This window comes from Nothobranchius furzeri, chromosome 11 (genome assembly GCF_043380555.1).
Source record: "Nothobranchius furzeri strain GRZ-AD chromosome 11, NfurGRZ-RIMD1, whole genome shotgun sequence".
In the NCBI taxonomy this organism is placed as follows: Eukaryota; Metazoa; Chordata; class Actinopteri; order Cyprinodontiformes; family Nothobranchiidae; genus Nothobranchius; species Nothobranchius furzeri.
The window spans coordinates 57,894,286-57,919,979 of record NC_091751.1 but is presented as its reverse complement, the minus strand read 5'-3'; the positions used below and the strand labels follow the sequence as shown (position 1 = coordinate 57,919,979).

Below are 25,694 nucleotides of genomic sequence, written 5' to 3'. Positions count from 1 at the left end.
TGGCAGTTGTGTTTCTTTGTTTAACAGGACAGTTTAGGTGTCTTGACTGGACTCCCGTGTCTATGCATCAGACGAGGGAACGCACCCTGTCAGTCCTCAAACGCGAGAGTAAACAGACTCATCTCTCGCTTTCAGTTTGAACTTCCAGCTCAATCTTTTATCAGCGGTTTGGTTTAATGCCTGCTCAGCAGAGACGAGTTCAAAGGCTCGTCAGCGGCGAGGCATTGGGACGAATGTCACTCATCACTTACGTCACATATCGCCATGGAAAACACAAAAACAGACTGCAGGACAATGAATATCAGTGCATTCACACACTTTGATGCCGTCAATCATGTTAACCTGGGGGGCATGAACGTTGTGCACATCTCTGGCAGGAATGCATTTTGCATTAGAGGGAACAGCGCGTATACGGTAACCTTGGTTTTAATGATGCAACCTCCAGGGTCACACCCAGCTGACTGACAGGAAGATCAATCGAATATTCATCTGTTCCACATCCCTAAGCATGTATGTGTGTGTATAAATATAAACAGAAATAACACTTCACATATGATTTTGTAGAGGTTTACTTTGTAGGGCAAGGGGGAAAAGCACATCTTGGTGTACTGAAGAACATAAAAGATGCTACTTTGTTCCAGGTGGATTTGAAGCAAACACCACCCTCCTGTGCTGAACGACGGTACTACAACAGAAAGAAATGCTTTTCACGTGCAGTCAGGTATTCTCTCTTGGTTATTTGGTCAGCTCTAATATCTAATTCAGCACCAATAAGAAATTAATGAGATAATAAAAAAATCCTAAAGTGAAGAATAATTTATGGAATTATTCATGTCAGCAGCAGGCAAATTCTCATGTATGACTTTCCAATGATTTGATGTGTACCAACTTCAGCTATGAGGGGTCTGACTTTTATTGCTGTACTTTAAAAGAAAACATATTATGACCTTCCTTATCAAGTTCTCATAGCTCTATGGCTGAAACAAAACCTTTTAATGAAGTTATTTTCACTAGATCCCTCTCACATGAGACAATTTCAGCAGTTTTATCCATGACCTTTTCAGTACCTTCCAGAATAAGTCATTTCAAGGCCCTGTCGCTTAAAGAAAACAAGCTAGAGCTGACCATGCCCACCCATCACCCACTCAGACATTCGGGAGGGGCTCGGGGTAGAGCCACTGTTCAACCAACAGCAGCTCATAGGGTTGTGTTGAAAAAAAAAATCGATTCTCATAAAAATTCATGAGGATCAATTAGTACGTCCAAAGATGGATTTACCCAGTTTAAAGACCACTGAGAACTGTTTAAAACAGCTACAAAAGATTATTGGAATGGGACTTTAAGCACCAAAGATTCTTGAAATTTGAATCAATACCCAGCTCTACATGAGAGGTCATTCTTTGCCAATTTCCCCATTTGTGACATCACAAGAAGGACTTTTTGAAACTGCTTGTTTTAGAAACATATTTTCTGAAATCAAACACTGACAGAAAACAGATGGACGGGTTTTTATTCCCACAAATGGAGTGTTTATAGAGGGAGTAGACATTCATATGGCAGCACAAGGATGCAAAAGATGAGTTTTGCATAATATGTCATAATATGTAAGGCAAGTTCTGAATGTTAATATTCAATCTATTTGAAATAAAACAAAAGAAAATGTTAGACCTTAATTCAAAATATCCACTTTATTTTATCTATGTAAAAATATAAATAACTTTAGCCTCAATAAAGTTTAATGGTTACAACTGAAATCACTAATGAACCAAAATGTTAATCTGATCATGAAAAATAAAGCATTAAAAAAATCTGCCTACAGCTAAATGAAAGAAAATAACCTTCAACAGTCAGGAGAAGTCTAAAAATGGATAATACATTATTTTATATACCAAAGAGTCTAAAACTACCCAAGGAGCTGATGTGGAGTCCATCTCATGTTGAGTTTCTGGTCGTATACACCCTCTCATCTAAATACAACTGAAAAAAACTACAAGACAGCTACAATCTAAACTTTGTTGTATAGTTTGTGGATCTATGACATTTCTAGAAGTTGCTCTTTTTATACAATTGTCTCTGAAACCAAGTAAAATTATATTTAAAAACTATGCTTGGTTTACATTAGTGAACTAAGCTCACACTGATCTATAAATGGTAGACTTTGAACAATTAAAGGTCTGGAACGCTCTTTTAGTCATTACATTTGAAGTGGTTACTTATACTTCTCCATTAGCTGTGGAGTGTTGCAAAGAAATTCCTCACCAGTACAACAGAGGGTTGGTGGTTAGGGTAGGGTATTGCACTTTTCTGGGGTATCCTGTCACCATTACAGTCCTGTATCCAGTCCAAGATAGTGTATTTACTATGGAGTTTATATTGTGTTATTTTTGTATTTCAGATTCCTTTTAACATAGACAAATTTGTCCCTCATATTTCGCCACCTCTTTGTGTGTTCGCCACCTTTAAACCCACGTTTCCTGTCATTTCCATCCACAAATAAAACGGTTGCTTTTTACTCCTCTAGTCACGGGTGAATAAAACACTCACATTTTCAGAGATTTTCCACAAGTTATTCTTCAAGCTGCTCTGTGTCTGCTGCTAGATATCTTCGGCACTCTTTATTTTTTGAAGGACAAATGGAGGTGCTGTTGACAAATTTTAAAGAAATGGCCAATCACAAGCTTTACTCGCCTCAGACCAATCTTGAAACGGAGGCATTTGGAGTCAGTCATCCATGCTTTTATTACCTCTCGCCTGGACTGTGTAAACGCCCTCCTAGTTGGTGCTCCGGTCTCTGCCCTGAATCGGCTGCAGGTCGTCGAGAACGCTGCTGCCAGGTTCTTGACAAACATGCACTAACGTAGCTATATTACCCCAGTCCTGACACATCTTCACTGGCACCCTGTCATTTTCCGAGTACAGTTTAAGGTATTGATTTTTGTCTTTAAAGCACTCAACGAAGAAGAAGCTACAATGATGTTCTGCTGAGCTGTGGTGGCCTCATGGAGGGGGCCATCGTCTAGCACAATGCTGCTAACCACTCAAACATTCTCCCTCTCCTGATAATAACGTTTTGCTTTCCTTGACGTTGGATGTGCTACTGCTAGTTTATCCGTTTAATTATAGATCCACTAGGATAAATACAATAAAGTTTATCTCTCACCAAATAGAATATTTACTAAGAAATCACAATGTAACTATAGACACATTACTGTCTGTCTGTCTGTGTGTGTGTGTGTGTGTGTGTGTGTGTGTGTGTGTGTGTGTGTGTGTGTGTGTGTGTGTGTGTTATACTGAGCCAGGATTCTCTGGAGGTTTCTTCCTGTTAAAAGGGAGTTTTCCTCTCCACTGTCGCTTTATGCTTGCTTATTATGAGGATTGCTGTAAAGTCACTAGTCAGTGACTTGATGCAATTTGCTGGGTTCCTTATATAGGAAACATTATTTCTGATTGGCTTAATGAACTGACCTGAATTGGAATGTTTATTATGTGAAGTGCCTTGAGAAGACTCTTGTCGTGATTTGGCGCTATATAAATAAACTTGAATTGAACGACCTGTCACCTCCTAATCTCTCTGACCTGCTCACTCCCTATGTACCCACGCGCACGTTGAGGTCGGCTGGCCTCCTGCTGCTTTGCACTCCCCCGATGCGTTACAAATCATGGGGTGAACGAGCATTTGTACATGCTGCCCCAAAGCTGTGAAACTCTACCTATTACAGTTCGACAGGCTCCATCATTGGCGGTTTTTAAATCTCGTTTAAACACCCACTTCTACGATTTGGCTTTTACGCCGTGAGTCGTTTTGTTTTATTGTATTATTGTTTTGATGTGTTCTTAGTATTCCTCATGTTTTATTTGCTTTTATTGATCGGCATTTTTATCCTCTGTTGTTGCTGCTTTGATGGGTCGTGATTTGGTCCAGCCTGTGCAGCACTTTGGGCAGCTCCCATGCTGCGTTTTAAATGTGCTATATAAACAAACTATGGTATGGTAAGCTTGTAGTTTCTTGTCTTGTTCAACAGATGTTTAAATGGTAAATGGCCTGTATTTGTATAGCGCCTTCTTAGGGTCATACAACCCCCCCCCCCCCCCCCCCCCCCCCCCAAGGCATTTCACAACACAATCAGTCATTCACAAACTGGTGGGGATGAGCTACGATGTAGCCACAGATGCCCTGGGGTGCACTGACAGAAGCGGGGCTGTGGAGCACTGGCGTCACCGATCCCTCTGACCACCACAAGCAGGCAAGGTAGGTTAAGTGTCTTGCCCAAGGACACAATGACAGTGACAAACTGAGCGGGGCTTGAACCTGCAAACTTCCAATTACTGGACAACACGCTCTACCTCCTGAGCTACTGCTGTGTTTAGAAAAGTGGGCTCGACTCTGTCCGTCCTTGGCTGCCTGTTGGAAAGCCCTCTCAACAATGGATAATGGTGTTGCGTGTTTCCGTACTGACGCAGATGGAAAAGTATAAATTTGGCTTAGGCCTTCCAAATCGTGAGCCATGGTGGGTGAGTCCATGGATGTTAAGAGTCAGTGTAATGTAGATCTGTCAGGCTTTTAAAAACCTAGCATTTCACCATCTATTTTCTATCAGATGCCAATGCAGGAGATAGGTGTAGGAGACTATTTTCATGTTCAGCCTGCATGAAAAACTCTGAGTGACCCATTGTAATCAGAAATACGATTTTAAAAAATGGTTTCCAGTGTTCCACACCTTTAATAACACAATACAATACAATTATTGATGTCAAGTTGTTGTTATTGTTGTTGTTAGCCTCAGGGGCAACATGCCGATTATCACTTGTAAGTCGCTTTGGACAAAAGCGTCTGCTAAATACATAAACATAAACAATACATATCTTCCATCATAAGCTGATTAAGTTGTTCAAAATTAGTTTGCACATATGAGAACCAAGATTTACTCTTTTACAGTCATAAAGACAAAATAAAAGCTAAGAAATCTACCAAATGAGGACCAGCTGTACCACTTTGATGAGTGGAAGATCCGAATTCAGGTGTGTGTGATCACATCAAATGGAAAAATCCGCTAGAATGCTTTTAATCATTAGCAGGAACAAACATATTGTCTCTCACCTGAAGTCAGGGATGCCTGCTGAGGTGCTAATTCCAGCTCCAGAGTGGACAACCAAGTACTGAGATTCTTTAATCAGCTGAGCGAGGGCTTCCACTTTTGCTTTTAGCTCCTCCGGATTATCAAAACTCTGGCACAGATCAAAAACACACAATTAAACAATTAGCAAGGGGGCGACTATTGTATACAACCGTGCCAGATGTGTGGCAACAACAAAAGAACACACCATCATCTATCCTCCACCGTGCTTCATAGTGTTTATGTTAAATAACAAAGAGGCTAACACAGCACAGACGGTCTGCTCTACAACACCGTCTTTATATTATTACTCTTAAACGAACCAAACAAAAATGCATTCTCAATGAAAGCGACGCTACGTTGCTAATTTAACTAGCTCTTTGAAAAGCTCTCGGAGCGATACAACACCTAAATGTTACCTCAGGTAGACCGCAAACACCCTTATCCGCGTAAGGCGATAGTCCTGCAGCGTAGTTCACAGACATGACTGTAACTGTTTATTTTTTTTTTCTTTGTTTTACAAACTGTTCTTGTTTTATCTGTTGCGTATTTCTTCCAGCCAGGTTTAGGGTGCTTCGTTTGAATGACGACATCACTGTGCGCCGACACATGCTGCATTCAAGAACTTCAGGAATTAAAATACCTCAACGTGCGCTCCACCTTCGTTCAGACCAGTTTAGACTTGTGGTAGAGATTAGATTAGACCGTACAGCTGTTAGAAATTGAGTAAAAATTTAAATCCAAATTACACAATGAAACTGAATATATTAGAATAAAAAGTCTGATAATAAAAACTGAAAAATCCCACAGAACAAAACGGTTCGGTGCCTTTTAAAAATGGGATTTAACCTGATCAGACATTCCACAAACAAGGACATTTATTCTCAAACATATCTGTAAAATGACTACATTTAGACTAAAACTAAACAAAAATCTTCCATCTTCACCTGCAGAACAACTTTTAAAAAATCATTTAAATGACTCCAAGCTTTAAAAACAGTATGCATTTTTCTTTCAAATTAATCTTTATTTTTCATTTTTAAATATTTGAGAAAAAAAAAACAGACAGAAAAGTAAAACCATATGGTGATCATTCATACGTGTGCATATTGGATTATGGTTCCTGTAGAAGCTGTGAACTGACACTGAAGACCACCGAAAGAGGAAAGGAGTTGCTCGTCTCAATTGTTTTGTCGCGTATAATTTTATCCTGAGTAATTCAATATGATGTCCCAATTAAAGTAAATAAAACAATAATGCTTACTGAAGACAAAATTACACATAGGACATCCACACACTCTAAAAACAAAATCAAAACCACTCTTACAAAAAAATAAATCAATAAAGGGGGCTAACATTTCATTTTCAGTTGTAGGGCTGAAGAAGTTTGATCTCGGTAGTACACACCGACACAAGACTACCTATTCCAGTGCATGCCGAACATCTAACAAAGAAAAACTAAAATCATAGGGCCTGCAAGAAAGCAAAAAGAGAAACATCTGGCAAAGCGTATTAAAATTTAATTTACACTCTGCTTTAGTTCTTCGGGTCCATCAGGCGGCTCAGAGAGCAACGCTGAGGAGAAATACAATTCTAATCAATAATTAGTTCTGCCCCTCTAACCTTCAACAACTTGATTATTACACAACTTTAATAACAAGTTCATTCAAAAAAACACAACCCCACACTGAGTGACAGAAAAACACATCCAAGATAAAAACCCAGCAGAGATCAATTTCATGTTTTAGTAAGAATGTTCATATGAGGAGCTGACTCAGCAGACTCCAGCAGACGGGACGGCCCTCCATTGCCACGAGTCTCTCATGACGTTGGGAAACAGTCCACCAATTTAAAAAATAAAAATAAAAAGACAAAAAGCTTTCAAAGAAGTTCTGGCATGCATGAGAACTTTGAACATACTGTCCATGAAAACTCCTCCATGTCCTGCCAATCAAAGACAGAAACTGTAAAATATGGGACACTTGCAGTCCTTTGTCCATCTTGAAGTCTGTAAAAGTTTCCACCACGAGGCGGACAACCAGTGAGACACCCCCAGTTACAATTAGAGAAATACAGCTATGCAAAACAGGTGAAGTGATGGTTTAAGAGTTTGCACCAGTTCAGTGATCATGAAACCCAACCAAAAATATTTCATACTAAAACCAGGACTGGATTTTGTGAGCAAAGTAAGCTTCAGTGTGATGAAAAGTTCTCGAAGTTGGAAAAAAAAATTGGTGGCTGTGCTGGTGCAAAAGTGACCACAGTCTGACCCTCTCGCAACGAGGCATCAGTTTTAACCTCTGAGGCTGAAGGAAAAAAGCTCTTGTACTGATTTAGAAGGAAGCTTCCAATCTCTCTTGGTTGCAAACCAAGAATATCTGGCAACCCAGGAAGAGTTAAAGGATGAGCATTCGTCAGCTAGGTTGGGTTTTCTGACAACAAGAATGTCACGACTCCTCATTGCCCGAGTCATCCTCGTCATAGCAACAGTCGCCGTCTCCCCCCTCCACGTCATCGTCTTCATAGTAATAGTCATAGAAGAGGTCAGAGCCTTCGTCTGGCGGCGGGGCGCGTGTACGAACGCAGTATTCAGCTAGCGTGGTGGGCACCTTCACGCCATCTCGCTCTGCTTCTGCCTTTGTGGCCAGCACCTGTTTCCTGAAGGGATTTGTTTTATGAAGACTGAATTACTTTTGTGTGGATGGTGTGGCTTTGAAAATCTTTTAGAAATATTTGAGGTTTGTCTTAAATAACATTACACTAATGTTTACCTGATGATCTCTACATATTCCCGGTCCTTGCCTTTGCTGTCTCTCCATTTCCGGTACATGACAGAGGCGTCCACGTTGGCAGGGGAGAAGGTGTTGGGTTCATTTAGCAGCGAGATCACGCTCAGCAAAATGGTCCTAGAAGCAAAAAACAAAGGCAACTTAGTATAGAACCATAAGAAAACGACTTTAGGTGAATTAAAAAGTTTTAAACACATAAAAAATATTTTAATGTCACAAGCCTAAATTACTTATTTCATCTACTATTTTATTAGAATAAACAATGAAGCACATATTACATTAGGAACTTAAAGCTAATTGATAAAACATGTATTAAAAAAACCTGTCAGACCCATGTGCTACCACCCTACCAGAATCAGAATCAGAATAGGTTTATTGCCATTTTCAGTGAACAAACAATTCACAAACTAGGAACTTGCTTCGGCACTAATGTGCTACATATAACATGAATAATAAGATTAAAAATAGAATAAAATAGAATAAAATATAATAATTAAAAAAACTAGAATAAAACTTTCAGCTAAAATGGCAGGTAATGGTAACATGGCCGATAACGTGACGTTGTGTCGAGTACAGAAGACCAGCATGGTTGTGTGTTTATAATCTATTCACAAGTCTAACGGCAGATGGAAAGAAGCTGTTCTTATGGCAGGAGGTTCTGGTCCGGATGGACCGTAACCTCCTGCCTGAGGGAAGCGGCTCAAAAAGTCTGTGACCCGGGTGCGAAGGGTCAGCTGTTATCCGGCCTGCACGCCCCCGAGTTCTGGAGACGTACAGGTCCTGGAGAGATGGAGGGCTGCAGCCAATCACCTTCTCAGCAGAGCGCACAATGCGCACTGACAAGCCTTTACATTACATTTATAAAACGTAGCATTGTGAGTAAGGTTTTAGTGAGTCGTTATGGGAAACAGAAAGAAGCTGCTTCTGTTTGTGGCCAAAGGAACAGCCTTTGTGACAGACTTCCTGATCTACAGATCTAATGTGTCTGCAGCAAAAATGCAAATGAGGAAATTAGGTTAGGTTAACGGTATACCACCTGCAACAACAAAAACATAAGAGCTGCACTGCATCAAGTGACCGAAACCACCAGAGCTTACATCTTTGTAACACTGCTGAAGTTGTGTGATTTCGACTACTACAGATCACAGGTTTAATATCACTTGTGAGTGTGACATCGTTGTGGTGGCTTTTACATAGATAGTTTCTTGTTGAATAGAAATCTGGCTCTCAGTTACAGAAAAAGATCAAAGATACATTTTTTTGTGCACAGATTGCATAATGTGAGCCTGACAAATAACCTCAGAAGGAAGTTTATAATAAATAAAGATGCATTTTCTCCCTCTTCTGCAGCAAAATGCTGTCAAACTCATGCGATACACTTATTGTGAGTCACAATGAATTAAGGTACTCAAAGTATGTTTTTCATAGAAATAAACCAACAAAATCTTAGTTTGCATAGTATGATATTATCCAAAGATCAATTTAATTTTGTTTGTAAATAAGAGGAAGATGCAGATCTAGCTTTACTGCTGGCTGCTGCAGCCGGTGAAGAAGATGCTGCTGATAATGAATGTCATAAGATAAGAGTCTGCGCTGGGTGAACCATTGAAGTGATTGCAAAGTGGACAAAGATGGAAGGAGACCAGAAAGGAGAAACGTATAGAGAGAATATGATTAGAAAGAGAAATGCTAACCGAACATTCTGGGTTGGATTCCATCTCTCTGATGGGAGCTCTCCGCTCTGCGGGTCATCCACTGGAGGGTGCAGTATAGAAATACACACATCTCCATTCTACAAGAGGGGAAACAAATACATTCCATCATCAGATGCATTCATTCAAATTAAATACACTGTTATGAGTACACACACGTCAATATTTAACCTCATAGATGTTGGGATGCCACATTTTGGTTAGGAAGCGGAAAGCAGGAGGGGAGTAAGGATAATCTGTAGGAAACTTGATCCTTGCCTAGGGGGGAAAATGGGGACATCTTGTTATTTTTTAAACTACGGTCATTTCTTATATGTCATCTGATTTTAATTACAACCTTACCTTGAAATATCCCCCTTCATAATGAGTGTTTGGTGGACCAAAAATGGCGACTTCCCAGTTGTATAAATCAGCCTCGTCCACCAGAGTGATTTTAAATCCCTCCACAGGCTCTTCCTGGAGGCTCTTCATTTCCAACATGAGAGCTTTCTGCGAACTAGCTACATGAGAAGGGTCGTGTTGCGCCATAATGATTTATGAAGCTTTCAGGATTATCTGGAGGCGACAGCTTTTGTTTACACGGCTAAGCTAGCCAAGCCAGCAAACAGCACAACTTCTCCTTTTTCGATGTTCGGAGGCAAAGAAAACAGGCCGACCGCGCGTAAAAGCAAAACAAAGACTGCGGTTGGTCTGTTCCCAAATTAAACGTTATTAATGTCAAAACTCAGTAATGTTATAAACGAGAAACACATTGTGTCTGAGAGGCTCAACAGCTTTGGCTGATTTACCTGGCAGAGCAGCAGCTGATATAAGCCTTAAATCTACTGTTAGCTAAGGAAAGCTAACAAGCTCCGTCTAATTGACCAGCTGGAGCGACGTAATTACCGCAAAAACACAAAATAACTACATAAAATGGCAATTTGAAAAGACAAACGCAAAAAGTCATGTGACACTACGCCAAACTATACCTCCAGTAACCATAATTGTTTAGCCCTCATAGAAAGCTGCGAAAGGAAATGTGTTGCTGAAAGAGTCCCCTGGTAAAAACAGGTAATGGCGCCCTGTTGTTGGCTGGGACTGGTAGTCTTTCATTCCGCGTTTGTTAGATTAAAAAAACGTGAAACCAAAATAACTGAAAACCCTGGTATAATATAATTCCTGTTCTTTTTATTTATGATGTTTTTATTTTTATTTTAAATGCCCAAAAAGAAAAATAAGTTTGTTTGTGCTTGCATTTTCCTGTTAAACTGTTTAAATACGGTAGCGGTTACTATGGACGAAATATCTATGACATCAATAATAGTATTTTATCACCGACATAACTAAATTGTAAGAAAAACAATCCTGCGTTCATTTGTGGCTAATTTGTAGTTTATTAAGTGGCTGTGACGTTTTAATCTGCGCCAGTGCTCAGGAAAGCCCATTTAGGCTAGCTTTTCTTTGCCTTACTAAATACATTTGGATTTTTTATAAAAGAAATCTGACACGTAATTTTTTCTGTCATAGCACACGTTAGAGTATGCGAACATTAAACATAGACATATGTTTTTATTAGTGCGATTGTAAACGTTATTATAATCAACAGTGTTTCGTCAATGCCTCCTATTTACGCGACAGACTGCATTTAGGGCCCCGAAAAGAAGAAAGTTCGTGATGGGTTCGAAAACACGGCGTAGGTCTCGTTCCAGGTCCATAAGTCGGGGCAGAGATCACCGAAACAAGTCCAGAGTAAACAGGTCGCGATCTCCAGATGAGAGGAGAGGTCGCAACAGGTCTCCGAGCCCGAAAAGGACCACACTGGGTCGAGGCAGATCCAGCAGCGAGGCTTCGAGCGATGGCTCTCGGGCCCGACCTCAACATAGGGGCCGATCAGGGTCCAGGAGTGAATCGGAGGGGGACAGATGTCGAAGAGCGCCGCGCCACAGCAGCAAATCAAAGGATCGTGCATCGAGGTAATTTTAACACAATATGTTACAGTACGATAAAAGGTTGTGTCTGTTAGTTAAGCTTCACTCGTCCAACTTGAGATTCACACATTAACTTGTTTTTGACTCACGCAGCGCAAAAAATGAAGAAAGTCGCCACAGTCAAAATATATTTTTGTTTGTGATCTATTATTCAGAATAGAGAGTCGCTTGAGATTGGCAGATTTTCATCATCTTTCCTCCAATAAGTCATATTTATAGGTGGTGGGTGGGTGTAACCCACAGGTGGTTATTGCGACAGGTGTTTTTAAACACTATATTTACAGTAAATGTCTGCATGTAACTGTTTAGAAGCAGGTTGAAACGAATTTTACTTTGATTAATTATAAAAACCGTTGTAATCCAATAGATCATTAAACACTCCTAGATTATATATAGAATAGGTGTTAAACACTGTAAAAGGCTTATAAAATGATCTCTTGATACTAGTCATAATTTATGCGTTTATATTCATTTAATTTTCACACTAAATTCTATTTTTGTCTCAGTCCTGATTCAGATAATTCCAAGATGAGAAGGAGAAGGAAAGAGATGGAGAAACGCAGCAGTAGATCCCACGAGAGAAGAAGGGGAAGGTCCCAGTCTGCCTCTGATTCAAGTGATGCAAGCAGAGAAAGAGAAAGGAGGAGGAGAAGAAACAGTCCAGTCAGAGACAGACAGATGAGGGAGCGGTGGAGAAGCAACAGCAGAGACAGAGAAAGGACAAAAGACAGGGACGAAAGCTGGACGAGAAGGAAGAGCAAGGAGAGGGAAAGGGGGAGGAGTAAGAGGAGCAGAGATAGGGCTGATGGGAACAGAGGGAGGCAAAGCCCCAGTTCTTCCGAGTCATCTGAGAGTTCAGGGTCAGATTGCGAGAGCCGAGCAATCAAAGAGAAAACTGAGAGGAAGAACAAGAGGGAGATGATGAAAGCACTGGAGACGCCAGAGGAGAAGAGAGCCAGAAGGTTGGCGAAGAAAGAAGCTAAGGAGAAAAAAAGGAGAGAAAAGATGGGGTGGAGTGAGGAATACATGGGGTACACCAACGCAGACAATCCTTTTGGTGACAATAACCTATTAGGAACCTTTAAATGGCAGAAGGTGGGTTCCTTTCCCAGATCTGTGGCTGATTGTTTTTAAGTCTTGAAAGGACTTTCATCAGGATACTTTGTTCTCAGGCGCTGGATAAGAAGGGTATCGGCCATCTTGGTGAAAAAGATCTTAAAGAAAGGAACAAATGTATTCAGGAGGAGAACCGCAGAGAGCTGCAGAAGGTATGAGTTTTGGGGTGATTTTGAATCTAAATCAAAATTTTGAAGTTTAGTGGCTGCAGCTTTGTGTTTATTCAGGTGAAACAGCTGAGGCTGGAGCGGGAACGAGAAAAAGCCATGAGGGAGACGGAGCTGGAAATGCTGCAGAGAGAGAAGGAGGCAGAGCACTTCAAAACCTGGGCTGAACAGGAGGACAACTTCCATCTGCAGCAGGCCAAACTAAGGTCCCTCTTCATCGTTTCTGTTTCTGTGTCAGGCTTATTCAGCATCTAGGCCTTTATGTGTTATAAACCTGCTCCTTTGTGTTCAGATCCAAGATTAGGATTCGCGATGGCCGTGCGAAGCCCATCGACCTTCTGGCAAAGTACATCAGTGCTGAGGATGATGATCTGGCCGTGGAGATGCACGAACCATACACATTCCTCAATGGGCTGACTGTCACCGACATGGACGATCTGCTAGAGGACATAAAGGTCAGTAGATGGACTCGCTGAAGCCAGGGTTGCTTTTTAGGGCTGCAACAACGAATCGATAAATTCGATGAAAATCGATTACTAAAAGCGTTGGCAACAAATTGCTTCATCGATTCGTTGTGTCGCACAACTCTTCCAAAAGGCCCCCCCTCCCCTCCCTCCTGCCCGCCGTTGAGCGCAGACCGGAGCAAGTCAGTTCAGCGCGAGAGAGAGCCGGCAGGTGTTTGGAAGAGGAACATGGCAGAAGCAGCGAGACCCAAAAAAGTGAAAACTTCTAAAAGTTTGGGAGCATTTTCAGTTAAATCAGGCGACGACATTCGTTACCTGCAACGTTTGTAGGTCAGACTTAACATGGCACGGGAGTACTACGGTGATGATGCAGCATCTTAAACGCATGTCGGAATCATCAGCGAGGAAGGAGAGAGCCCTGTGTCCAGGTAAGTTAAAAACATTTCAAAAGTTATTCACCCAAGCCCCGGATTATTACACAGGCTAGACATGCCCTAAGCTCGTAAAAAAACAGTCTATAAAATCGTAAGCGCAACGCTATTAGATAGGCGCGGGGGGGGGGTCGCGCTGCTGTGAACCGGTTCCGCCGTCACATTCCCGCAGAAACTGGTTGATCACACCGGGGCCAGACTACTAACATGTGGCTTTGCAACCACAATGTCCTCAGAAGCGAAAACGCTTTTAAAAGGGAGGGAGGAGTCCTAACTGTTGCTGCAGGCGTGTTGTGTGAGAGTGCAGTTATATACTGGTTAATATATTTTTGGGTTCAGTTGCTTTCATGTGGCCTAATGTGAGTCTATTTGGGATCATTGGAATGATCAGCAGCATTTCTTGATGTGACTTTATGGCAGTTGCCCAGGGCATCATCACAAGGAGGATGGCATTCATTTACTTTTGTTTTATTTGGTATTTTTTTCAGTCATTTTTGGAAATAGTGATTAATTTTGATTAATTCACAGCCTATGTTTAATTACATTTAAAAATTAGTTGTTTGACATCCCCAATTATAATAAATGTCTACAGATGAGATCAAACAAAACAGATGAGAATTGCTGTTTAACTTGGACCAAGCATTTTAGGTCACAGATAGGTGTAGCTTAGGGTCTCTGTCTATACACCTTATAAGACAATTTAGGTGATGGCATGTTGTTTTTCTGCTATTGAACTGTTTTCTAATAATGTTGTGTTTAATAAAGTGAAGGAAAGAGAGAAATAACGTTTCCCTAGCAGTTTTTAAAAATGTCCCAATGTAATCCGATTAATCGTGTCGAGACTCCATCCGATTAATCGATTATCCAAATAATCGTTTGTTGCAGCCCTATTGCTTTTAAACCTGCACGAAATCATGCCGAAGCCTGCAGACAGATCTGTATTTGTGTTGGTTTGTGGTTCGTTGTCTGAAAGGTCTACATGGAGCTCGAGCAAGGGAAGAACGTGGACTTCTGGAGAGACATGACGACGATCACAGAGGATGAGATCAGCAAACTGAGGAAACTGGAGGCTTCTGGGAAAGGGCCAGGTGATGCATTGACCAGGGTGCTCTTGTAGACGTTTAGTACATAAATGTTCCAGCTTTACCAAACCTATTTTAATTTGATCAGCAATATTTGGGATAAAAAGCGGCCACGAGTAGATTTCCATGTTGAAATTGAATGAAGTTTTGGATTTTCGCTCAAGCTCCGGTTGATGAGAGCATTAGTTTCATAACTGTTCTGGCTATTTAAAAGGTCTTTTCACTATCGACTGTTGGTGATAAAGTAGACCCGAAAAAACAACCTTCTGTGCTTTATCCAGCTTGTTCCTATTCCCCATGATCCTTTGCGTGAAATATGCGACCTGCATCCGGCCCAGCATTGGTTTACATGGCGACAGAGATGAACGATGCGATCTGTTCGCAATAGAGGGGTGGAGGATGATAAAATCTGACCAAAGCTAACATACTGTAGCATTTTTAGCTACTTTCTTAACTTTGTGGTGTTGGACAGCGAGGCAGTGAACAATCTTAAAAGCTCCGAGGCTTATCAGGGCTTGTTCAGGGGTTTAGATGTTTTTTATATTTTGTTTCTAAATAAAAATCAGCACACAAACATAGATGTGTCTGTTTTTGCAGCCTACGAATCCCCTGCTTCTCTTGTTGCCTGCTTATCGGCTCTGTTGTTGAAGAGCAGCAGTTCAAAAGCGATCTGTGCGTGGAAACAGTCTACATGGATATTGTGTCAAAATAAAAGCACTTTTTAAAATGTAATCTTCAGGCGATCGTCGCGAGGGCATCAACACAGCTGTCAGCACAGATGTTCAGTCTGTGTTCAAAGGAAAAACATACAGTCAGCTCCAGGCTCTGCACCTGAACATTGAGTCAAAGATTCGGGCTGGAGGATCCAATCTTGACATTGGTTACTGGGAGAGTCTGCTGCAGCAGGTCCGAGTCTACATGGCCAGAGCCAGGTATGAGTGGAGCAAAAACGTGGCCCTTTTGATCTTTTTTGCAAAGGGTGTCAATTTATTCTTTTCTCAATGATCCAGGTTAAGAGAGCGACACCAGGATGTGCTGCGCCAGAAGCTCTTTAAGCTGAAACAGGAACAGGGAGTGGAAAGTGAACCCTTATTCCCCATCATCAAAGAAGATCCAGGCAGTGAGGAAGATGAGTAAGTTTCTGTGAAGTACCTTTTAGGAAAACAAAAATAATAATTTCTCTGTACTTTGAGAAAACGAAAGATCTTTTGTTTTGTGACAGGGAGAGAGCGGCGAGGGAGCGCTCGGCAGAAGAACGAGGCCCGTTGGCGCCATCCACCAGAGAGAATAAGACCAGAGAAACTGAGGAAGAGGAGGAGCCTCGTCCTTCCACATCTGCAGCTGGAAATCAGGATGAAGATGGAGGAGAGAAGAGCGAGGGGAAGGATGATGAGGAGAAGGGTGAGGCCGTGTTGACGGAGGAGGACCTGATCCAACAGAGCCAGGCAGATTACGACTCGGGCCGCTACAGCCCCACGCTGCTCACGACCTCTGAGCTGCCGCTGGACTCTCACACGATCACCCCAGAGGAAGACACCCACAGGCTGCAGCTGGCCCGCAGGCAGCTCCAAGTCACTGGTAAACACACGCAGATCAGAACACTCACTAAACCCACCCTGGCTCCGAGTACGTCGTATGTGATGCTGATCGACTTTTTTTCACAGGTGACGCCAATGAAAGCGCTGAGGACGCCTTCGTACGGCGAGCCAAAGAAGGCATGGGCAACGACGAGGCTCAGTTCAGCGTGGAGATTCCCGTCTCTGGGAAAATGTATCTGTGGGCGGATAAATACCGTCCCAGGAAGCCCCGCTTCTTCAACAGGGTCCACACGGGCTTCGAGTGGAACAAATACAACCAGACACACTACGACTTCGACAACCCCCCTCCCAAGATCGTCCAGGGCTACAAGTTCAACATCTTCTACCCCGACCTGATCGACAAGCGCTCCACCCCTCAGTACTTCCTGGAGCCTTGTCCCGACAACAAGGACTTTGGGAACCTACGGTTCCACGCCGGCCCACCGTACGAGGACATTGCTTTTAAGATTGTGAACAGAGAGTGGGAATACTCGCACCGACACGGTTTTCGCTGTCAGTTCGCTAACGGCATCTTTCAGCTGTGGTTCCACTTCAAGAGATATCGCTACAGGAGATGAGAGAACAAATCCCCAGGAACTGGATTTTACACGTGTAATTATTCATTTTGGCTGTACGGTGTTGTATTCAGCTGCTCTCGCAGAAAGGGCAGTCACAGATGTTGCAGTTGTCGTCTGCTCAGTACTCAATAAAGTTTTTCTCACTTCTTTGTGCCGTTTACAGCCTTTGATGGTTTTCTGCAGCAGTTAGACGTAGATTTATATTTAAGGTTGAAGCATTCAGATTTTTAAGATCTTTATTAAAGAAAATGTGAGCAATCACAAATACCAAAATGCTTTACAACTTTTTCACATTTTTTGCAAATCCAGCCTGGCGGAACTTTTAAATGTGTTTTTTTTTTTTTTGTAAAACGGCTCAAACTCAGGACGGTGAAGTTCCTGTGAAAACCAGAACTTTCTTTGGGAAGTTTGGATTTTTACAGCAAGACTGGAAACAATAAAATAACACTCAAACTAAACCTCCAAACAAAAGTCATGAGACCTTTTTAACTTGTTACAAACAAAAAACTGAACCAGATTAATTGTTGGGATTAAAACTGATCATGTGCAACGAGAGTAGAAGATGAACCCATCTTCAAAACCAAACAGCTAAACAGTATTTCTACATGTTTACAGTCTTAACCATCCTGAATGAGATCCAGAATCTGTGCTGAGATCCCAGAGGAGCCAAGCTTGTGAAACAGTCGGAGTATCTCACAAAGAGCCTGTTGCAGCACGAAGAGAAACCGCCCTTGCTGAAAAAAACAATACTGCTAGCTGCAAAAACCACCTGGAAGCTGAGATATCTATAAAAGGAGCTGTCATTGCACAACAATCCGCTTCAAATCTTTTTTTTTTTTTTTTTTTACAAATTGTTGAAGGTGAACATACAAAAAATCTTTAGAAAATTAAGTTACCTTTCATTTTCACTGTAGCTGATATTTAAAATCAGTGTTCAGTTTTCTGACGTGTTGTCGTCTTAGTGCACAAATTTGAGCTAAGTGTTCATCGTCCTCTAAGTCAGACGGATCTACTTAAACGGCGTTGTTGTTCCTGCAGCTGTTCTGTGGTTCAGACACCAGGGGCTTGGCTTCAGCCATTGCTGGTCTGGCTGCATTTTGGTGACCCACGGCCTCCTGAGTCTGCTCCGATCGATTCGTGCAGTTCGAGAACTGAGGTCTGTATCTTTTGCAGAACGTCCAGGCCGACAGGGCAGCAAGAGCAATGACAAGGAGGGCAATAACAGCATGGAGTCCAGCGACAGATGGGCCATTGGTCTGAGGCTTAGGAGTGACACTCCTGTCACAAACGTTGGGGTCTGCTGGGTCGATGCTGACCTGGTATTCAGTTACGGTGGTGGTGAACTCTCCGGCTTTGGAGCGCTCCACAGACGAGCAGCAGTAGTGGCCGGCGTCGCCAGCTGTTGCATTTAAAATCAACAATTTATCGAGCAGAATCTGCTGACGAGGCGAGGATGTGAGGACACTTTTACCCCGCTCCCATCTGACGTTAGTCAGGCTTGAGGGTGGAGGGCAGCTGAGCTCAAGTTTACCACCGACCCTAACGGACAGACTCACCACCTTGATCGGGTCTGAAATCAAAACAAATTATCAACAAATAATCAAAAAAAAAGATTTCACATTTTTATTTAATACAAAACAAATACTGACGGTCCACATTGTGCAGTGACTCACCAGCATCAGGGCAAAGAGAGGCGTCTCCTGCTGCCACATTCTGGATCAGATGTCTGCAGAAAAGAGGAGATGCTGCTTTACACTTGCTGATCCTGTTGCTCTGCATATAAGTACTGCCGCCTACCTTTCTGGGGTGGAGAGAGAAACACACGCAGCTCCAGCAGCATCCCACCCACAGTACGGATCTCTAGCTAAAACACAGTCTATACAAGATAAGGACCGCTCACAGTTAGCCAGGGGGATTTGTGCTGCTCCCTGGTCTGAGCCGGCGTAGATCTGACCCTGTGCACAAACACAGCAAAAATACACCTGGGTAGAAACTTCAAAGTAAAAAAAACACACAATAGAATGATGCTGAGTGGCTTTAAAGTACAGTGGCAGTTGAAAACGCGAGAATGTTGATTAGCTGAGGAGTCTGGAAGATGTGAATTTCCTCTATGATGAACATCTCTCCATCGTAGTTGACAGCTTTCAAAATTGTGCCTTTCTCTGTTTAAAGAAAACAGATTTGGTCGGTAAAACAAAACGTAAACTGGAGCTTACAGATGTAAAACTACAACTCTAAACACACCTGTGCCTATAAACATGACGTGGTACTTGCGTCCATCTGCAGCCTGCACCTGGTTGACGATGATCCGTGTGAACGCAGCCCCTCGTCGCATCAGCAGAGGTTCCCCGCTGACGGGCTCCACAGCCTGGTCCAAGAGGGGCCGATCTTTGACAAACTGAAGGGTCCGGTCCGGGAGGTCCAGGCTCTTTGTTATTCTCATGCTGCGAGCCTCATTGTTTATACACTAAGACACCAAGCACAACAGAGTCAGGGAATCTTGTAAACACAGACCCTTCTACAGACGCTGAATGTAGGATAGACTCACAGCTCCAGGTCGAGGAACCGGGACTTCTCCGCTATACATCACCCACTTTACAAAAGAGGTTTCTACATTCACTGAGGTCTTGTACTTCCCCTCTGAAAACACTCTGCTGATGTCAGACATGTTGTACGCACACACTGCCGACACATCTGAAGTCTCCCTGAAAGACACACACACCGCAAATCTTATCCAACTGATGTTTCAAAGGTATCGAAGCATTAAAATCTCACCCCATTAAAGATTTTTTTGAGTCAAACGTACGACTGTGGAGTGAAAATGGCAAAAAATATGCACTCCTTCCAGCTGAGGTTGTAATCACACCAGAGGTACGAGTCCTGGATGAGTAAGGGAAGGGGAGAATTCAGCACCGGGCAATTTATTTCAGTCTTGAGGAAGGATGTCCACTTCTTCTGCAACGTCCTCAGTCCTCCAAGGTCGCCCTGTGGAGAAAGACCAATAAACCTCAACGGCTAATAGAAAACAAGACGGGCAGGATGCTCACTCGTCGTAGAAAGAGCAGAACTAGTAGAACCGAGGAAGTGACCTTGCACACACGAGCCACACGGGGGACCACCAGTTTGTTGTAGCAGTCGAACTCCACGGCCGTCTCAGTGAAGAAAAGGTAAACCTTGTCGTCGTCTCCGGTCGCACTCTGAACACTCTCAGGAACCCAGGCCATGGAAACAAACTTGGGCTCTGGTATAAAGGAAAGTAAACAAACAAGTCACCGTGGAGACATTCCCCCGTAACAGATAACTAAGTTCCATGTTACCATTAAGCCAGGAGCTTTTAAACTCAGTGCGAATGGACGCGTCCCCAGAGCTCCGCATCAGGATGGGCTCAGAGCCGAGGAAGTTCATTGAGGTGGCCGAGTACAGCTCGTCATCTAGAAATAAAGCAAAAAATGACAATCGGAGCAAAAACCAAAGATTTCCATAGAAATAGTGTTTCCTTCTACTCACCCAGCATCACAGAAGCGTATTTCTGGAAAGGATCAAACGGACACTTTCCTTTGCCATCTTGTCCCGTTTTTTTAAGAGTCAATTCTCCATTTTCAAAAGACTGATAAAAACTAGTTTAATTCGACACATTCATACACCATCGATGTTCATTACAGGGCAGCAGAAAACAGCTGCTAGTTTATCTCACCAAATAGTCGCATTCTGGATCAAAAGCATTTGTCCCACAGACGTACATCCTGCCGTCTTTCAGCATGTGCAGGGCTCTGATGTAGTTCTTGCAATCATTCTAAACCCGTTCAAAAGAATAAAAATGTCCAGTTTTAATCACCGAGAAGGGGATGTGGAAAAGGTTCTAATTAAAACCACCAACCTCTGGGTCCTTTCCCTTCCCTCGACATTTACTCACTTGTTTCTCTGTAACTTTCCATTCAACCTAAAGGAAAAAAAAAACAAGTTTTTTTTATCTTTGATATAAGAAATTGTGCTTTTAAAAGTCTCCAGAGTTCATAGGAAGGTATGTGGTGCGTTAAGAGGAGGGCAATGATGCCCTCTGTTTAAGCAAGTTGGAAGTCTGGCAGGTTTTAATCAACCTGTAGACGAGCCGGCCCATTGGTCCAGTCGCATCGACACAAAAACCTGAATTATCCTCTCAAGTTCACTTGTAGACACCATGGATGGTTTTTCTGTCTGCTTTAAAGTAAAGTGAAGGGCCGATGGCCGATATTTATGGCCGATATCCAGACATTTTCCACCTTATTTTTATGTTAAAACGTTACTAACAACATCAGTCGATGCACAAAAATTCTGAAGCCAGATCAGTTGTAACTTTTATGCACTGTTCTGTGTTAAAGTCAGACACCTAAATAAAGTTAATTTAGAGTATTGATTATGCAAATGTTATTAGTGAATGTAAAAAAAGGTTTCTTTAAATTCTGCATCAGGACCGGGCTGCCTGAGGATGCGCCTGACTTTAAATCGCATACAATACAATACTGATGTATAAAAAATGGTAAACATCGGCCTGATAACTCAGTCTACCTCTAGTTAAAATCATGAACTATTACTTACGGAGAAGTGAAACATGGAGGGTCAAATGTACAACTATAAATAAGTAAAGCTTCAAATTTGTTTTAATGTGTCAATAATTAATTAAAATCTCCAATACACACATATTAGACTAAATGTAAATTTATTACGTCTGTCAGGAAAATGGCTGCTATGATACTTTATGATTAAAATAATTATCTCATGGTCTATGTTGCTGTGCATCCTATCTGGCTGATAATGGCAGTTTCAAATAAATATTTCTGTAAACATTAGATATTCATTTAGACAACATGCAGACACCAACAGATTTTAAACTTAAAGGTGGAGTAGAAGATGTTTTTCCTGCCATCCAAGCAAGTTCATTTTAGAATATACACAATACAAAGGTACAACCCTCCCGAAACCTACCTCCAGAATAAAGGAATGCACAATTATTGTTTCAGAGGGTTCAGTTTTAGGTTTTGACCTGTTGTTGGCACAATTTCTGCCCTAATTCCAAACATAACGCACCTATGTGTCTGTAAAAACATGCTAGTATGCAAGCCAATAGTGTGTTTTTATGTGGAAAAACTAGGCGGATTTTAGCTTTTATGGTTTATTCCTAAGTTCAGAATTTAAAAAGTGCAGTTCTAACCAAAAATCTGGGAAATCCCCGTGAACCACAGGTCAAAACTTCCAGAAACAGCTACTCGCTGTCGCCTCTAAGACAGCTCCCTATGCAGATACAAACTCGTAGCCAAGGCAACAAAATGAAGTGTACAGCTCCGCCAACAGAGGACAGGCTGCGTTCACAGACAGCTCTGTAGCCTAAACACTTTCTAACAAGAACAGAACCACTCTAAACAGAACATGCCCTCTAGAGAAAACGGGACTGCTGTTGGCCATTTAGAAAAGATCCTAAACAATTAGCAGTGCTGATGCACGTCCTCACCTACATAAAACTCCTCTGATGATATATGCCATAAACTAACAGAAGCTGGAGCTGTTCATATTATTGTTGCTTAAAGCAACAATAATAAATCATATTTTTATCCTGAAGCAAGCCCTTTCTTTTTTGAAGTTTACTTTAAAGGGACTTTACAGACTTTTGAATTTTTATGCTCGCGATTGCCCCGTCAGGCCAAAAGCGTAACGGCAGCTTCAAAAGTAGGCTCGTGCACGAGGCGTGCATGCTGTACGTGCACACTCCTTAACGAAAATCACAGCTGAGACATGTCCCGTGTGTGTGTGTGTGTGTGTGTGTGTGTGTGTGTGTGTGTGTGTGTGTGTGTGTGTGGCCGGGAGGACAGAGGACAGGAGCGCAGCTAATTAATTAAATAATTTGGTTCTGTACCTTTCTCTTCAGCACAGCCAACAAAGGTTTAAGATGGGTCAGTCCTCCTGCATGCTCAGATCATTCCCTTCCCTTGCTTGAAAAATAGTTCCAAAATGAAAGTTGAACCCTTTGTTATCTGTGAATTCAATGCCGTTCGGCGAGTCTCAAATAAAAATTTGGGCATCTTACTGTAAAAAAATATATCATTAATGTAAAAAAGAAACTCTAAATGAACTATGTTCACACCCAGAATCAAACCCAGGTCTTCTGCATGGGAGTCAGACATCTTACAAGGTGAGCTACACACCAGTAACATTCACAGTATCTGTAACTTTTATATCCTTGATGACACCTGAAACAACGTCAAACCAAGGAACGGTTCGAAGCGAAAATGGCTATTTTGTTGCTAATTTGCAGGAAATATCTAGAAGAAAGTTCTACAGAAAGTAGCTAAGGGTCCTCAGAAATGTAGCTAGGTTCATCACTAGGCGTTAGGAACAGCGACAAAGTGGCACTACCTCACTCTCTGCTGCTAAAGCTACAGATAGCAAATGCTACGGGCGATGCCTGAGCGTGAACGCGCATGAAGCAGCCTGCTCGACCCGAGCATCTCTCTTTTTCTGTGATTTTACAGAAAAACAGGCAATCACAGCAAAAACGCCAGGGCTCATTCTACAGGACCAGGGCATTGCAGAAGAATGTATGAAGAAGAAATGTATTATTTCTATACATGTTTTGGCTGTCAAACTTCCATAATGCCCCTTTAAAAAGCCGACTGCGAGGTATGAATCAGTGTATGTCATGATATAGTTCTAAAACAACTGTACTGCAATTGAAGGTGTCCTTACTGAAGAATTTTTATTGGAGATGTTGGCGAGGTCGAGAGCAAACACCGCCTCTCTGGCTCCCAGCACCAACAAGCCCAGGTCCTCTCTCAACAGCATGGTGGAGTAGTTGAAAACGCCCTCCTCTTGAAACAGAAGGGCATTGTCGCCTGGAGACAGAATATAAGTCCTGAGCTCAGCGATGGTTCAGTGAATCAGTCCAGAAACCACATGAGCCAACATGAGCTGACAGAGAGAAGCGCCAAGGTTATTCAGGAAAAAAAGACTCACTATGATAAGGCACAAGTCTGCGTGGAACACAGTTTTGTGGTGAATCCGTCTCAAGCATCAAAGCCACGGGCAGCAGCCACAGGACACAGAGGGGTAGCAGAGGATGCATTGTTCCGTTGTTCAATCTTACAGGAATTTAGGCTTTATTGTTTCCCAAACACTCATTCGTACAGGGATAAAGACAGCGAAAGGCATCTATGACGTGACGAAGAGCGCTGAGTCTGTAGGGCACTGGCCCCTTTACTGGCCCCGCTCAGCAGGCTGTCCATGGTGAGATGGATGGCACAGACCACAGAAACAAAGCCAGGATGGGCTGAAACAGAGACGATTGAAAGAATATTATTATGAATTCACTGCCGATGAGACCTGAAAGAGAAAAGGTTCAAAATGTGTGCCGCGCAGAGGGACATGGCAAATGAGGAGGAACTTTTAATAAAAATGCACGCTGAAGGAAAAAGGTAAAACAATCGCCAGACAGTGCAGAGTAAAGTCAGTGCAGCAGTAATTCTGTCAGACCCATAGTGATGTTAATGCAGAGCCATGAAAAGCATTCAGCAGGGGTGCAGGGATGTCAGCTTCAGCTCTCCAGCAGCAACAAACGGGGAGATTTAACAGACCTCCAGCAAACAACACCGCCGTCGGATGTTTAGAAAATAGAGCTCGACTCCAACCGACGTTCCAACACAATCCAACGCTGTTGGATCGCCCATACGACGTTGCATCATGGTGATCCAACAGATCTGACATGCTGGAGCAGTGTCAGTATGAATCAGCCCTTAGAAAGAGGTGGTTGCCTCTTGCAACAGGAAACAAGAAGGTTTAAAAACATCCATTACACAAGCCAGATAAATGCAAAACTTTGATGTAGTAACAGCTGTGTGTGTGTGTGTGTGTGTGTGTGTGTGTGTGTGTGTGTGTGTGTGTGTGTGTGTGTGTGTGTGTGTGTGTGTGTGTGTGTTATAAAGATGAGCCTCTGCATGTCAGAGAATGCAGGCGTGAGGGGACGTTTTCACATATTTGGCTCTGGACCAGAGCCAGCCTCAATCACACGTTTTAACGCGCATGCGCACTCTTCCACACACCAACTGTAGTATTTTAAGACCTAAAAACTGATCAGAAATCAGCAAATTCGGCACCAAATTTAAGCGAAAGCGATTCAATTGTCATAATTCGCATATTTTATAAGTTTGTAAGTTTTTAACTTTACGCCATTCGAAATACAAGTGCAGGAATAAACCAACGCTATCAGGGGAATCACTCACCTGAGAACCGAAACGCCCAACACTGCGGAAGCTTCCATTTTAATCTCGGCACCTGTTTTAGGTACTTTTTAAAATTGAAATAAATGCTTCCACAGCAGCAATGAACAGGCAGGTGGAAAGCAGCATCGAGTAAGTGAAATAAACTACTCACAGGTGTAGCTAATGTTTAAACGTACCAACGAGCCGACTCTCCTCAGAGAAAAACTATTTAAAAAACACATGAAAATAAAAGAAAAGGAGATACCGTATCCCGTCCGTCTCTAGCGGGTCCTCTGCTACTGTATACCGCCTTCCAGCGATGAGAGGCGCGTGAGGGGCTGTTGTCTCCGAGCAGGTTTTTGTTTCCTCCTTCAAACTGCCGCGGAAGACGCTGACCTCTGATCTGATTGAGTTTCCATTGTTCTGTGTACTGTTATAGACGGTAGAGGGTACAGCTGATCCAGGATCAGAT

At 42.4% G+C, this 25,694-nt stretch overlaps 4 protein-coding genes across 9 annotated transcripts in view; 1 reads left to right on the top strand and 3 right to left on the bottom strand.

Annotated features, from left to right (window-relative positions):
- The window catches only part of sirt6 (sirtuin 6), a 28,018-nt gene extending 22,345 nt beyond the window's left edge, over positions 1-5,673 (bottom strand). For both annotated transcript variants that reach the window (XM_015957218.3, XM_054739026.2), the window contains exons 1-2: positions 5,534-5,673; positions 5,099-5,226 (exon numbers count right to left, since the gene is read on the bottom strand). In XM_015957218.3, coding sequence (XP_015812704.3) covers positions 5,099-5,226; positions 5,534-5,599 — 194 coding nt within the window. In that variant the 5' untranslated portion in view covers positions 5,600-5,673. The remainder of the gene's footprint in view (positions 1-5,098; positions 5,227-5,533) is intronic.
- A 443-nt stretch (positions 5,674-6,116) lies between these two features.
- Positions 6,117-10,143, bottom strand: cdc34b (cell division cycle 34 homolog (S. cerevisiae) b). The gene is made up of 5 exons (XM_015957219.3): positions 9,958-10,143; positions 9,787-9,873; positions 9,598-9,695; positions 7,886-8,020; positions 6,117-7,772 (listed from the first exon to the last, which is right to left on the bottom strand). The coding sequence occupies exons 1-5, from the start codon at positions 10,141-10,143 to the stop codon at positions 7,562-7,564; spliced, it is 717 nt and encodes a 238-aa protein (XP_015812705.3). The 3' UTR covers positions 6,117-7,561.
- Positions 10,144-11,268: 1,125 nt separating this feature from the next.
- Positions 11,269-17,144, top strand: cactin. The gene is made up of 10 exons (XM_015957210.3): positions 11,269-11,567; positions 12,089-12,677; positions 12,755-12,850; positions 12,926-13,071; positions 13,158-13,320; positions 14,734-14,848; positions 15,582-15,774; positions 15,853-15,975; positions 16,065-16,420; positions 16,507-17,144. The coding sequence occupies exons 1-10, from the start codon at positions 11,269-11,271 to the stop codon at positions 16,995-16,997; spliced, it is 2,571 nt and encodes an 856-aa protein (XP_015812696.3). The 3' UTR covers positions 16,998-17,144.
- Positions 17,145-17,215: 71 nt separating this feature from the next.
- On the bottom strand, positions 17,216-25,653 carry LOC107384134 (semaphorin-4E). Of its 5 annotated transcripts, none has more exons than XM_015957215.3 (15): positions 25,420-25,653; positions 23,982-24,294; positions 23,715-23,860; positions 20,875-20,937; positions 20,692-20,790; positions 20,505-20,604; positions 20,315-20,428; positions 20,087-20,238; positions 19,804-19,982; positions 19,546-19,702; positions 19,242-19,464; positions 19,044-19,159; positions 18,795-18,952; positions 18,671-18,723; positions 17,216-18,567 (listed from the first exon to the last, which is right to left on the bottom strand). In XM_015957215.3, exons 2-15 carry the CDS (start codon positions 24,088-24,090, stop codon positions 18,011-18,013), a joined length of 2,226 nt encoding a protein of 741 aa, XP_015812701.3. In that variant the 5' UTR covers positions 24,091-24,294; positions 25,420-25,653; the 3' UTR covers positions 17,216-18,010. The 5 variants fall into 5 exon arrangements, with proteins under 5 accessions (XP_015812701.3, XP_015812697.3, XP_015812698.3 ...); XM_015957211.3 differs by having other exon boundaries at positions 25,488-25,653; XM_015957212.3 differs by lacking the exon at positions 25,420-25,653 and adding an exon at positions 25,244-25,384.
- Positions 25,654-25,694: the final 41 nt, after the last annotated feature.